At 39.2% G+C, this 15,970-nt stretch overlaps 1 protein-coding gene across 2 annotated transcripts in view; it reads left to right on the top strand.

Annotated features, from left to right (window-relative positions):
* The first annotated feature begins 972 nt into the window (after positions 1-972).
* Positions 973-15,970, top strand: part of LOC127956064 (membrane-spanning 4-domains subfamily A member 4A) — a 287,000-nt gene continuing 272,002 nt past the window's right edge. Inside the window, exons 1-6 of one of the 2 annotated variants that reach the window (XM_052553835.1) lie at positions 973-1,080; positions 3,763-3,937; positions 4,437-4,547; positions 4,641-4,709; positions 8,156-8,293; positions 15,322-15,438. In XM_052553835.1, the coding sequence (XP_052409795.1) occupies positions 3,782-3,937; positions 4,437-4,547; positions 4,641-4,709; positions 8,156-8,293; positions 15,322-15,438 (591 nt within the window). In that variant the 5' untranslated portion in view covers positions 973-1,080; positions 3,763-3,781. The remainder of the gene's footprint in view (positions 1,081-3,762; positions 3,938-4,436; positions 4,548-4,640; positions 4,710-8,155; positions 8,294-15,321; positions 15,439-15,970) is intronic. The other variant, XM_052553834.1, reaches the window with a different exon arrangement.

The following is a 15,970-nucleotide window of genomic DNA, read 5'->3' on the forward strand; positions in this document are numbered from 1 at the left end:
GGCAAAATAGGACAAAGCCAAATTATTATTAATGTACTTATTCACACGTACGTCATCCACGCGTACGTTATCCAGACGCTTATGCACGCGTACGTTATCCAGACGCTTATCCACGCGTACGTTATCCAGACGCTTATCCACGCGTACGTTATCCAGACGCTTATCCACGCGTACGTTATCCAGACGCTTATCCAGACGCTTATCAACGCGTACGTTATCCAGACGCAAAGTAAAAAAAATCCTTTCTTTGCTACGCCGCCGCCACGCCGCCGCGCAGTTTGAGCGCAGCTCCAACACGTGACCGTGACGTCTGACGTCTCATATCTTACGTCTGACGCCTGAATACTATGGGATTTTGGCCAGAGGGCTGGCGAGCGTATACACGTTAGTTCTCCTCTCAGTTTGCTTAGTGAGTAGCAGAACTTGCACAAGATACACCTCATACCAAAGTCTGCTGCTGCAGTGACGATGTAGTTTTGCGGACGCTCTGCTCGCGCACCGCTCACGCTAGCGGTGTTAAAGAGGGGTTACACAACAGTGGCTGCACCTGCGCAACGCAACGCACATCATCTCTAACTGAAGCATTAATCTAATAAAATGACAATAGAAAATGACACCAGATCTTTATTAAGGATGGCTGCAGAATCCTCAGCTGGCTAGTCCGTGTGTTGACTTCAGGAAATCAGTTTTGGCAAATACACACTACAGGATTATTTTTCATAACAGCATCCAGCCGCGCAAGAAAACACGCAATCTACACGAGATGTGATCAATAAGGGAGAACATTTTACTTTAAATAGCTAAGTAAACTTAGTCTATCTGAATCGTAATACACATAAAAAAAGTGTCAAGCACCAAAAGCAGTCCATATTAAATCTATAAGTTGCTTTAAATTGAAAAACAAATGTTTATGGTATCTATTTATTTACTATCATTAAGGACCTAATACATTAAAGTACACACCCACACACACACTAACTCCTATCCTGTCCCACCCACTTCTTAAAAGTTAACTACGCCACTGAAAAAGACCCATTTCTGAACACTGTGAAGCAAAGCTGACTTCTGTCTTATTTATCGGTGAGTCCAGAATGTTCTTCTCATGATATGATTCTGTCATATTAACTATGTGTGTGTTCTGTGTTTGCTATTTAAGTCCAGTTGATTGTGAGGTTTTACTAATTAATGGCTTACGTTTATCATAAAATTTATTTATGAATCCTTGATTCACATCGAAGTCTTTATAGTAGACAGTAAATTAAGTTATGGAGAGAGATTTCGCTCTTCATCTTCTTTTACCCGTTAGATTGAGCGCTCGTTTGTAAATGTTTCTTTCTGCTATTTTTAACTGTACAGAAACAGCTCGTTTGGCTCCTTAATATTTCAAGCTGGTGTTTTCTTATCACATTAATAGCATGTATTATCTTAATGACACTTGTTGGCAGCACAAACAGTTGTACAGTTTCCAGTTCTCTCTCTACAGCGGACAGAAGTCTTGCTCAATCTTTTGTTTTTCTCAAACAATGTTCCTCACAGGAAAGTTGTGTCATGACACGCAAAAATGAGTTGGGAAAGACATTTGATGGTGAAATAACGGCAATATCGAAATGCTCGGGAGTTGTTGTCGATATAGAGTTAGAGACGGTGTGGTTAACAGTTGAGTCGCATCACAAACACAATCAGAGAGGCTTGATTAAGTGCTGGAAATAACGGATGATGTAACGAAACAATCACAGTTATAGACAGATGTAGTGGAGTGAAAACTCTACTGCATCCAGATGTTTTCTAAAGATAACTAAAAGTATTCACATTTTCATGTTTTTCTTTATTTAAATATTCAGCTGCAGATCTCAGTTTAAAAGATTAAGTTTGTTTTATTCTATTCCATTCTAATCTATTTGAACAGTTAAAATGTTTCAGTTCATTTTTATATATAATAATAATAATAATAATAATAATAATAATAATATAAACCAAATAGTAATTGTCCTCAAATATGACACCACAACTATAGAAACCATAAATATTATACAGAAGTGCAGTGTAGCAGGGCATTGTGTCACAGACAGGTATTTAATGTAGTGAGAATGAATGCAGATACTAAAGGAAGAAATCAAATTAACACAACAGTGACCGCACCTGCGCAACGCACATCAGGGACAAACAACATAAGGACAGTATATTTTTAAAAATGCGTTTATTGGCATCTTTTTTATGCCTGAAAGTGAGTTTTACTGATACAGCTGATGTCTCTATGAAAATGACCATTGACTACAGTCATTCAACATTACAGTATGAATGAGAGCTCTGAATAATAATAGCAATAGTCATAGAATGCATGGCAGAGTGCAATGTTTGGATGAGACCAAAATAGAAATGATGTGTTTATATAAGAAGAGATATGTTTGGAGAAAGGAAAACACTGCATTCCAGCATGAGAACCTTATCCCATCTGGGAAACATGGTGGTGGTAGGATCATGGTTTGAGCCTGTTTTGAAGTGGGCCATGCAGCAAGACAAGGACCCCAAGCATACAAAGATATTATACCAAAAAATTGTTAAAGAAGAGCAAAAGAAACTTCACAGTCCTAGAACTATTGGTGGAAGTTCCCACCTTTTGGCTCGTTCGCACCGCAGGAAATAGGAACGGTTTTAGAAGGAATTCTATTTGGGGGAACTAATTAAGCTCCTACTTCAGAGTAGGGTCTCAATAGGAAATGAAATGCCAAAGGCATATGAAACACCGGCTCCCCAGCATTTAAAAACAGATTTCCTCCACAAACCTTGAAAACAGCAATAACAGCATTTACCAGTTTTCTGCAGTGTTGTGTTCTTTTTCTCAGCTTTGATGATCTGTTACACTGCAAGTCTCTTAGCCCAAATTTTTGCTTGTTCTCATTTCATCTCTGTTATCACGAAACCCATGACATAACAAAAACACAGCTCTGATCACGGCGTCCTTGCTTCACCGGTTGTTGATGTTTGTAAATGCAGTGAATAAAGACGTTATCGGCTGCTTCAGAGTTCCTGCTGCCGGTGCGAATGCAACCAGGGAAACTGGTTCTCCAGGAACCACCCTGCTGGCTAGTTCCTACATGATGCGAAATCCTCTAAAGTTAATGTTTTTGAATGGCTGAGTCAAAGTCCAGATCTTAATCCAATTGAAGTGCAAGCCATTTATAGTAGAAAACCCAGCAACATCACAGAGCTGAAGTGGATCTGTACTGAGGAATAGGCTAAAACTCCTACAAGTCATTGTGCAGGACTGATCAGCAGTTACAAGAAACATGACCTGCAGTTATTGATGCAAAAAGGGGTCACACCAGATACTGAAACCAAAGATCCACATACTTTTGCACCGCACAGATTATCACTAGATAATTTTTTCTCAATAAATAAACTACAAAGAAAATATTTTTGTCTTATTTTTTTATTTTTTTGGATTCTCTCTGTCTACTTGTCTACTTTGAGGACTTGTGCGAAAATCTCAATGCTTTGGGTATATATGCATATGCAGAAATATAAAAAGCTAATGGGCTCACTAACTTTTAAGCAACTCTGTGTGTGTGTGTGTATATATATATATATATATATATATATGTGTGTGTGTGTTTGTGTGTTATTCATGAATGTATCTTATAAGTGTCTTTGGAAAGAGTATCTTCTAAATGCCTTACAGTAAATGATGTAGATTAAGTTAAACATGAGCTGTTGAGCTTTTTTATAATCATATTGTTTATGATTTACTATGATTTTGTACAGGTCTGTTTTAGAAAACAGGATGTCTCACACTGTCATACCCATGAACTCTTCAACACTCGTCATCCAGCTGCAAACAGCACCTGAGACGACGGACACAAATTATCCTGGAATGACGGGAGCTTCACCTCTTCAAGGACTTCAGACATTTCTGAAAGGAGAACCGAAAGCCCTTGCGGTGAGAAATGTCTCAAAAACTCAAATATATGACCCTGGACCACAAAACCAGTCTTAAGGTTATTGGTATATTTGTAGCAATAGCCAAATATACTTTGTATGTGTCAAAATGATATTTTTTTCTTTTACACCAAAAACCATCACGATATTAAATAAAGATCATGTTCCATTGTCTTGGTGGCAGTGCAGGAAACACACAAGTATAAGATCAGGTTTATCAGTTACAGAGTAAAATAGTAAAGATTACAGTGTGTCAGTCACAGAGAAGAATGTTGTAGGAGCTGCAAAAAATCAAAAAATGTGAAGTATCCAATCTTGTACATTTGCAAGTACAATGAAATTCATACAATGATAATTCCACACTTGCAAAATATATTTTTGGGGATATTTTTCAAGTACAATCATAAGTCCATAACTACAGCTGCCATATTGTATATTTTATATTGTTCCACTTTATGAAAGACTCTCATGTTACTCACACTTCTTTTTGTGCCCCACAGATGGTCCAGATAATGATCGGTGTGATGACTTTCCTGTTTGGCATTGTGTCTACACTTAATGCAGAAGCCATCTTTGTCTATACTGGTGTTCCTTACTGGGGATCTCTCATTGTAAGAAACTACTATACAACTTAGTTTTATGTCTTTTATAAAACGATCTACATATTCAGACAAAAGCCTCAATTTTGTCCTTTCTCTTCTCAGTACATTACCGCAGGTTCACTCTGCATTGCTGCAGAAAACAAAATGAAGTCTCCCTACAGTTTGTGTTTGGTATGTACACAAAACTTATTATTTTTGGGTTCTACGCTCCAGCTGGAAGTACAGAAACAGTGTCCTGTTGTGTTTGTACTGATTTGTTTTTTTATTTAATTTTTTCCTGTTCTAAAATTTTATGGGCAACAATGACCGTAATTTGATCTGAATGCAACATCCACACTTAATGACCCCAAACTTGTCAGGAAGGTCCTAAACATGTATATCTATTCAGACATATAACACTAGGTGGCGCAATAATACAATCTCCATTTTTGAGTAATTTCTAGAAACAATTAATTTTTTCCCTTTAATCCTTAACCCCTTACTAGTAACCCCCCTTTTTTGGCATGGAGACCGAAATTACATACCCAAAATAAAAAAGTTTCTGCTCATGATTCTTTCTGACTAGATACATAATCAACCTTTGTTCACAAAGCTGACACTTTAAAGTTTACTGTTCAGGAATCAGAATCACTCAGACTGTTATGATAATAGAGATATATAAGCTCAAACATAAAAACAAAAATAAAAATATTAAAAACATATGTTTTAAATGTATTTAAAAAAATGTTGATGTAGGAAATGAGTTTGAAAACACAGTGTAGCTAAGGCCACAAGTCTTCCAAGACTTCATAAAAAATTTCATAATCGAATCTGTAAAACGGTTGTAACTCTTTGCATTTAGCCCTTATTTATCAAAAGTCTTACTATAAAAATACAACAAAACATTTTCTTACGACCTTACGTGAATTATTGAGACAAAAATGCATTATGAAGAAGAAAAGCACCTGCTATTAGTAGCATTGGTGCTAACGTTAGCATCAAGCTACATTTGACAATTTATGAAATTATTAGTACACTTTTACTAAAAACTCACTTTAAACCCCGATCGAGTGTTTATAATAACTTCCTTTAGCGATCAGGGGTGGAATTTGGTCGTTTACTGTTGTAAAAATATGTTATTTGTAGCCTTTTTCATCGCTGCACAAGTTAGCATTTCCGATGTACATTTTCGATTTTTTTTATAAAAACGCCCCAGATCTCAAGAAATTCTCATACCAAGCTTTACTATCGTAATCGCGGGTTTATTATTCGGATATTTCATGTGTACAGTGGTGTTTCAGTGTTGTTTTGGCCAGACAACTACCAGGAAGTGTGCAGGAAGCATGTGACACGATGGGGCGGTGTCCAGATATTAGACTCTCAGATTGACATTTGGGAAGGCCCAATCGGAGTCTGAGTGACACACAGCACGAGCTGACGGCACAGCAAACACAGACACAGATCGCTGGGAGAGGCTGTTTATCATCAGATCGCGTAAATCCGTGGAAAATGAATAGAAATGACGATTCTGTCTGAAGAAATATGAAGTAAACATCAGTAAATATATCCATATATCTCCGCAGATATGCATCTTTGATCTATAAATCCTTATTGACGCTGTTCAGTGAGTCTATGTGAACACAAATAAACCGATTTTGACGTGACTGAATATGAATGAGTGGTGAATTTCTATTCAAAATGTGGCATAATACGGATTTATTATTTTGCACTCCTGACATAAATCACTAAATATCTGTCACTGCAACAATGTTTTATCAAAATATTGGTCAAATATCGAAGCTAGAGTCTTTAAACTTTCAATTGATGCATAGTTTGTCCAGATGAAGTAAGACAGTGATGTTTAATGTGCTGTGAAAGTGAAACAATAATAAACTGGGGCCGTCAGCGATGTTTGCACGTAAAGGGGTTAAATGTATGTCACGATGCTGCTGCTACTGTGACAGAATGAGTAGCGAGGATACGTAGGGGAATCTGTTAAGTCAGTCTTTATTTACACCCAACCAAAGCAAAGCACACATAGCAGAGGGGATAGACGAACAATACTGATGCTAGACACAGAAAGGGAGGCCATGGAAAAGCAGACAGTTCAGGGGGCAATGGCAGAGTAGAGAATTAAGACAATAGTGCTTGACAGTGGAGTAGCCTGGGGATGTGAACACGGAGCAGCTGACAGACTTGACTACAGTTCAGGGTTCTGGACCGGGGCCAGATAGTCTCCAGATAGTCCCCCTTTCCTCCAGCTTAGCCCTGTGGTGTCTGGGAGGTCAACGGGGCGGTAGTAATGTGCCCTGATCCTGAACAGCAAGCTGATGGTGGTGTTGTCCAACGTCGTAGCCACAGTGAGCCGAAGAATTCCCAGGCGTACTCAACGAAAGGGAGATCTCTTCAGGGCAAGGGGCGGAGAACCAAACGGCTACTTCTATGGTTGTGAAGAGAAAACAGATCTAGTCTTCTGTAACAGTTCACCTAGGGCGATGAGACAAAAGAGCGAGGAGGCATGGGAGAATCCAGAACAATTTGGACTTTATTTACAAGTACATGGCAACACGCACGTAGCACACGAGGATGGACAGTGACGCCAGACTCAGGAAAACACAGGGAAAGTGATCAGGGAGAACAGAAAGTACTGTAATTAATCAAAATCCATGGAAAATAAAAAGGAAACACTTGAAATAAAACAAACAGAATCAACACGAGGGAGACACTAGGTCACAGACACCAAAACAGTACATGGGCAAGTATATCTCGGAAGTATTTCAATTCCGTCTAAATATATATCTGCCATTTGGAATCTTCTGGGGGAAAATGCTGGTAAAAAGTTAACAAACTAATTTGAATTGAAGAATTATGAAGATAGAAGTGAATTTAAGAGCTGACAATATACAATATACATAATATATGTAAACTGGTATTGTAACACCGAGTCAGAGACATTCAGATCCATATGCAGAACTTTATTATAAGAATGGTCAGACAGGCAGTGATCAGGAACGGCGTCAGGTATGTCAGGGATATCCAGAATCAGAAACAGTAACAAGCAGAGGTCAGGGCAGGCAGCAGAGAATCAGAGTCAGTATAAACAATCCAAAATCAGACACGGAAGGAACAAACACAGGGAAAATGCTTGGAAATGCCAGACAGAACTAAACAAAACTTTGCCCAGACTGAGAGTGATTGTGCTGCTTATATGTGTGTGTGTGTGTGTGTGTGTGTATTAGCTGCAGGTGTGTGTAATTAGGTGCAGGTGTGTGTGTGCAATCAGTCCCAGGAATGTCCTGGGTGGAGTGCCCTCAATTGGATTTTATGGGCACTCCAGCTGATGATCGTTACAGGTATACAACAGGTTGAGATTTCATGCCAAATTGCATCAAAGTTGCACATGTAGGAGGCGCTTCAACTCCTCAACACTGTAACTGTAGGATTGGTAAAGTTGAAAAGGAATATGAATCTTCATAATATGAAAATAATAATATGAAATATGAAAATTTCAGCAACTAATAACGTCAAAAGTGCATTTTTATCACACTTCATATACTTTTCTATATACATCAACATGTTAACAATTTTTTTTTCTTGCTCATTTATTAATCTGTTTTGTGTTTTTTTTCTGCCTATAGATGAATGCTTCACTGGGAATGAACGTTTGCAGTACGATATCTGCAGGCATTGCCATTATTGCACTTTCACTAGATTTTGCTTTTTGGCGTTACCGTTACTGCAGCCATTCTTCCTGTTATTTAGGGGCAAAGTACGCGGTATGTCATCAACTTTTACATTCACAATTAACATCAAAATGTGTCAAAATGGAAATTTTATTTAATATTTATCATAAGATCACTGCGTGGTCAGTACACAAGCCTTAATCAGCACTCATCTGTTCACTGTTTTTATCTAGCATTTCAGAGGTAGTTTATAGATCATTTATAATACAAGAAGTCATTGACATTATACGTTAATTGTACTCAGTCCAACTCAGTCCTGTTTGACTTATTAGGGCCAGATTTCTAACAGCTTGTGCCAGTGCAAACCCTCATTTGGCGTTAAAAAAGACTTGTCAGCATTTACTAAAGACACAATGAAATACTAACAATATAAAATACTGTTTTTTATGCTGCTAACATTGCAAGAGTTTTTTCAGGCACAAAGTTATTTAAATGAATCATGCAACATGATTTGCTAAGGTTTGTGCTGTCATGCTAATTTGCCTTCTTTAGTAAATCTATCCCTAAAATGTTAATATTACTATGAAAACTTCACGGATGTAAGATTGTGGACTAGGGATGCATCGATCCAATACTCAGGATCAGTATCGGCTCCGATACTTGCATTTTCTGTGGATCGGGTATCGGTCAGATGAGACCGATCCAAATCTGATATTGTGCGTATAGAATTCTTATATTACTGAGCTCCACAAAAGGCACAAAAACATTATAAAGCACCAAAACGTTTAAGAGAACATATTTCATGTTTTCTGAAGCTGTTCCATAGTTCCATGTTAGGTAAAGATTAATATTGAAGTCATTAAAAGTAATTCCGTTTCGCTAACAAATAATTTGATTTAACCAGTTCTTCTAAATGATCCGGTTGAAGCAGTTCACCAAATCGGATTGAATCGAGTTCACGTCTCCAGTAAGCATTAATCCACAAATCACTTAAATTATTCGCTTTTTTAAATGTGGCTAACACTCCCTCTGAGTCTAAATAAACCAATATCCCGGAGTAATTAATTTAATTAAACAGTTTACTGACTGAACTGCTGTGAAGAGAGAACTAACAATGAACTTGAGCCGAGCTGCTTGTGTGTTGTACTAACTGTTCTCTGTGGACTCGGAGGACTGCAAATCTGCACACTGTGACTCTGTGTTGTTTCAAGCTCAACAGTTAAATCCACATTATGCAGATATTGAGGCCTTTTTATCTCCCAAGAGATTTCGGGAAGACTCGATGGCGCCGCAGATGGCTGCTTCAGTGCTTGGCTCTCCAGTGTTTGTGCTGTTTTTGTTTGTTTTTCCTGTTTTTTGTTTAACAAACACGATCAGTTTCACCAGGGATGAACTGCTGAACATTCGGCAGAACACACCACAAGATCTTTTACCGGATTTAAATTATTCAGACGTTTTACTGAACGTTGTTATCAGAGGAGCGGCGGCGCTGATCAAACACTTCAGGACGCGCAGACGGGGGAAGCGAGCGGGAGCGCTCGTCAGACTCAGGAAGCGCGGATTTCGAACGCCGTTGCCTAGCATCCATCTCGCAAATCTCTGCTCTCTACCCAACAAAACAGACGAACTGCTACTGCTCTCTCGGACAAATAAGGATTTCTCTCACTCTGCTGCTCTGTTTTTTACGGAAACCTGGCTGAATGACGCCATACCGGACAGCGCGCTCCATCTGCCGGGCTTTCAGCTGTTTAGAGCGGATGGCGAATCAGAATCAACTGGGAAATCGCCCGGCGGCGGAATATGCTTTTACATCAATGAACGGTGGTGTACAGATGTAACTGTGTCAAAGAAGATGTGCTGTCCTGATTTAGAAATGCAGTTTGTCAACTGCAAGCTGTTCTATTCGCCGCAGGAGTTTCATTTGTTCATTCTGGTGTGTGTCTACATTCCTCCACAAGCGCATGTGAGCTCAGCTTTACAGAAACTCGCTGATCAGATCACAGACACAGAACAACATCACCCGGACTCTGTTTTAATCATTCTTGGGGACTTTAACAAAGCCAATCTCTCCCGTGAACTGCCAAAATACAGACAGCATGTTACATGTCCCACCAGAGACAGTAATATATTGGATCACTGTTACACCACAATAAAGGATGCATTTCACTCTGTTCCACGAGCAGCTTTGGGACGTTCTGATCACTGTCTGGTTCATCTTATACCATCCTACAAGCAAAAACTTAAATCTGCTAAACCTGTAGTAAGGACTGTGAAGAGATGGACCAGCGAAACAGAGCAGGATTTACAATCTTGTTTTGACCTCACTGATTGGAGTGTTTTTGAAGCTGCTGCCACCGATCTGGACAAACTCACAGAGACCGTAACATCCTATATTAGTTTCTGTGAGGATATATGCATTCCTACCAGGACTTATTTAACATTCAACAATGATAAGCCATGGTTTACAGTAAAACTCAGACATCTTCGTCAGGCCAAAGAGGATGCCTACAGAAATGGGGACAGGGTCTTGTACAATCAGGCCAGGAACACACTGAACAAAGAGATCAGAGCGGCTAAAAAGACCTACGCTAAAAAGTTGGAAGACCAGTTTACTTCCAACGACTCAACTTCAGTGTGGGGAGGACTGAGGGCCATCACAAACTACAAGACACCATCCCCTTGCACTGAGGCTAATCAACGACTTGCTAACGACCTGAATGAGTTTTATTGCAGATTTGAAACCCCCATCACCCATTCTGACCATCTCCCTACACAACCATTAACACATCCTGCAATCCCACCCGCCACACCTCCTGCTCTTCAAATCTGTGAAGATGATGTGCGCCAGGTCTTCAAGAAGAACAAAAGAAGAAAAGCACCAGGCCCAGATGGTGTTACACCAGCCTGTCTGAAAATCTGTGCTGACCAGCTGGCCCCCATCTTTTCACAGATCTTCAACAGATCCCTGGAGTTGTGTGAAGTGCCTTCCTGCTTCAAACGCTCCACCATCATCCCCATCCCAAAGAAACCCAAGATAGCAGAACTTAACGACTACAGACCTGTGGCTCTAACGTCTGTCGTCATGAAGTCGTTTGAAAAACTGGTTCTGGCTTATCTGAAGGACATCACTGGACCCTTACTGGACCCCCTCCAGTTTGCTTACCGAGCAAACAGGTCTGTGGATGATGCAATCAACATGGGATTGCACTTCATCCTGCAACATCTGGACAAAACAGGGACTTATGTGAGGATCCTATTTGTGGACTTTAGTTCGGCATTCAACACCATCATCCCAACAGCCCTTCAGACCAAACTGACCCAGCTCTCTGTTGCTAACTCTATCTGTCAGTGGATCACCAGCTTTCTGACAGATAGGCAACAGTTAGTGAGGTAAATACACATCAAACAGCTGCTCCACCAACACTGGTGCCCCTCAGGGATGTGTTCTCTCCCCACTGCTCTTCTCCCTGTACACCAATGACTGCACCTCTAAAGACCCCTCTGTCAAGCTCCTGAAGTTTGCAGACGACACTACAGTCATCGGCCTCATCCAGGACGGTGACGAGTCTGCTTACAGACAAGAGGTTGAGCAGCTGGCTGTCTGGTGCAGTCTAAACAACCTGGAGCTGAACACTCTGAAAACAGTGGAGATGATCGTGGACTTTAGGAGAAACCCCCTGCACTTTCCCCACTCACCATCATGAACAGCACTGTGACTGCAGTGGAGTCATTCAGATTCCTGGGAACCACCATCTCTCAGGACCTGAAGTGGGACATTCACATTGACTCCACCGTGAAAAAGGCCCAACAAAGATTGTACTTCCTTCGCCAGCTGAGGAAGTTTAACCTGCCACAGGAGCTGCTGAAACAGTTCTACTCAGCCGTCATTGAGTCTGTCCTGTGTACTTCAATAACTGTCTGGTTTGGTTCAGCAACAAAATCAGACATCAGAAGACTACAGAGAACTGTTCGGATTGCTGAAAGGATTATTAGTGCTCCCCTGCCCACCCTTCAAGAACTGTATACATCCAGAGTGAGGAAAAGGGCTCAGAAAATCACTCTGGATCCCTCACATCCAAGTCACCCCATCTTTGAACTTTTGCCATCTGGCCGGCGCCTCAGAGCCGCAAACACCAGAACAGCAAGGCACAAGAACAGTTTCTTCCCCCAGGCAATCTACCTCATGAACAGTTAAATGTTCCCTACTTATGCTTATAAACGTGCAATATCCTTATATTTATTTGTTAACCCTCCATCCTAGAACATTCCTGCATCTCACTCAATCCTATTCCATTATCATTTATAGCACAATTGTTTATACACTTATTTATTTGTCAATTTGTGAATATATATATATATATAATTTTTTTCTGTGTGTTGTTGTCTCTGTGTACTGGAAGCTTATGTCACTAAAACAAATTCCTTGTATGCGTAAGCATACTTGGCAATAAAGCTCTTTCTGATTCTGATTCTGATTCTGAATATTTTAATTAGTGTTGCCTACATTCCTCCATCGGGCAAGGCAGCAAAAGCTGCGGGCGTTATAAGAGACTGTATCCAAACACAACTCCAACATACACCAGGAGCGCCGGTTCTGGTACTTGGTGATTTTAACCATTGTAAATTGGAGACAGATCTCTCCGGTTATGAACAGTATGTAAGAGTCAACACACAAGATAAAAATGTTTTAGACAAATGCTATGGCAATATAAAAGAAGCTTATACGTCCAGAATAAGGCCTCCTTTCCGAATTCACTCTGATCACATTACAGTGTTTTTAATCCCAACGTACAAGACTATGCTGAAGAGACACAAACCGGTGATGAAAAGTACGGATTGGGAAGCCTTTCAGAGTGAGGATATTGAGGAAACTACTGTGGTTACTATAGACTATGTTAAATTTTGTACTGATAATGTGAGGAAAAAACATAAGGAATTCCTGGAGGACAAACGATATATGTCCAACCCTAAGCAGTTGTGGAATTCCATCAAATCCATAACTAACATACAGCCTATCAGGAAAGCTGTTTCAAGCCTTGGTGACTTACAGATGGCAAATTATTTAAATGACTTTTATTTAAGATTTGAGAAGTGTGGGCATTACTCCAGTAGTGCCATGGAGTACTCTGGGGTACCATCAATGATAAGTTATTCATTGATCCGAAGCAGATTAATTTTCATTTTAAACATATTTGCCCTGAGAAATCAGCCGGACCTGACGGAGTTTACTCCATTTAATGTTATTAAGAACTGTGCAGATGAGCTGACTCCAGTGTGTCACCCTATATTCTAACAATCTTTGGACTCTGGCATTTTTCCCAGCTTGTGGAAAGATTGCTAGACCACTGGACAATAATGATTTCAGGCCTGTAGCCCTGACATCTGTGATTATGAAATGTTTTTAAAAATGTGTTATGTCTATGTTAAAAGTAGGAGTTGCAGACAAATTAGACCCCTTACAGTTTGCATATAGGCAAGGGGGAGGAACTGAGGATAGGGGAACTGAGGATGCTATTGATAGCATCATGCACTTGATTTTGAAACATTTAGAGAGTCCTAAAGCTTACGCCAGGCTACTGTTTATTGATTTTAGCTCTGCTTTTAACACTATCCAACCTCAACTGTTAATGGAGAAAATAAAGCAGCTGTGTGTTAACCCACTTATTACCAAATGGTATTATTATTTTTTAACAGATAGAACCCAATATGTAGAAGTAAATGGTTGCATTTAACAGCTAAAGAGTAGTGGTACTGGTGTTCCTCAAGGCTGTGTCAGTTCACCTATTCTTTTTACACTTTTCACAAACGAATGATTAAGTTTTTAAATATTCAGACGACAAAGCCATTTTAAGTCTACTTTACGAGCATGATAATGTTAGCACCATTTATCAAGCAGATATAAGTATGTTTGTTGACTGGTGTGATAAAAAATGAGTTGGTAATTAACACAAAAAATACATAGGAAATTGTATTTGATCCAAAATGTATTGGTGACCATCAACCAGTGGTTATACACAAACATCATATTACCCAGTTGCAGACCTACAAGTATCTGGGTGTGTATATAGAGAGATCACTTAAATATAATAGACATACTGAATGGGTTTGTACACACTTAGAACATAGATTGCATTTCTAGTGCACATTACGTCTGTATGGTGTGAACAAAAATGTCATGAGGCTGTTATAAAAAGCTGTTTTAGAAAGTATTGTTAGGTACGGGATCACAGTCTGGTATGGTATCTTTCAGTGAAGCTTAAATCTAAGTTGATGCATCTGATATTGACAGCATATAAAATTGTTGTGCACGAGAGAGATTGTAACCTCCAGTATTTATATGAGGAATGTATTCTTAACAAGGTGGAAAAGATCATTGGTGATCAGAGTAATTTTTTTAACTCACAACATGAACTGCATCCCTCAGAAGATACAGATTCCCAAGGTGTAAGCTAAATCAATACAAGAACTCCTTTGTACCAGTATCTGTGTGCCTGTTTAACAGATGTTTATCTTAAGGTTTTCTTTCTATTTTATCTTTTATATTGTTTGTTTTATCTTTTTTACTTGTCTTTTGTATGTAGATTGTATGTAGGTAATGCAGCAATTTTGTAATCCAAAATTTTCCTCTCAAGGACAATAAAGTATACTACTACTACTATAATATTGGTAGAACTTTATTTTACAGTCCTGTTCCTCATGTACATACTATGTACTTATTATTAGTAATTACAATAACTATGTCACAACTAGGTACTAACCCTGAACATACCCCTAAACCTAACCCTACCCCATGTAGTTACCCTGTATTACCAGAACTTATTTAGATAAATACACTGTAAGTACACTATAAGTACATAAGTACATGTACTGTAATATAAAGTGCAACCAATCAAAGATTATTAATAGTCTTTCATGTTCTGTCCTATATATCACATGTTGCTGCCTTTATTATTGTGCTGTACATTTAAAAGAAACGTCAGATACTCATAATTTTCAGTACTAGATCGGTTCTGAAGAAATAGTATCGTTGCATCTCTATTCTTGACTGTTGAACTTTGATTGTACTAGTGTGAGTAGAAATGATCATGGATTATTTGTGTTTACGTTGATTTTTCCCTCAGACTCTCTTCCATGGAATCAGAGGGGTATTAATGTTATTCGCCGTGTTCGAGTTTATCATCTCCGTCTGTCTGTCAGCATTTGCCTGTAAAGCCAGTGCCTACAGTTCTACTTCTCTGGTGAGTAATGAGCCAAACCAGGACTTTCCAAACTTATTGTGTTGTATCAATATACCGGTGCATCTCAATAAATTCATGGAAAATTTTATTTACTTCAGTAATTCAACTCAAATTGTGAAACTCTGTGAAATTATTAAATTAATTCAATGCACACAGACTGAAGTAGTTTGTAAGTCCCTGGTTCTTTTAGTTGTGATGATTTAGGCTCACATTTAATAAAAACCAACCTATTCACTACTCTATCTCAACAAATTAGACCAAAAAAAAAAAAAGATAGATTCTCTCGGGTCCAGGTCTGGTGAGTTTGCTGGCCAGTCAACCACACCAACACCATTGTCATTTAACCAACTTTTGGTGCTTTTGGCAGTGTGGGCAGGTGCCAAATCCTGCTGAAAAATGAAATCAGCATCTTCAAAAAGCTGGTCAGCAGAAGGAAGCATGAAGATTGTGTAGTGAACCAAACAGAGATCAATTTGAAGGCTCAGGAAACCTTTGCAGGTGTTTGGAGTTGATTAGTTGATTGCCATGTCAC

This window comes from Carassius gibelio, chromosome B4, assembly GCF_023724105.1.
Source record: "Carassius gibelio isolate Cgi1373 ecotype wild population from Czech Republic chromosome B4, carGib1.2-hapl.c, whole genome shotgun sequence".
Lineage (NCBI taxonomy): Eukaryota > Metazoa > Chordata > Actinopteri > Cypriniformes > Cyprinidae > Carassius > Carassius gibelio.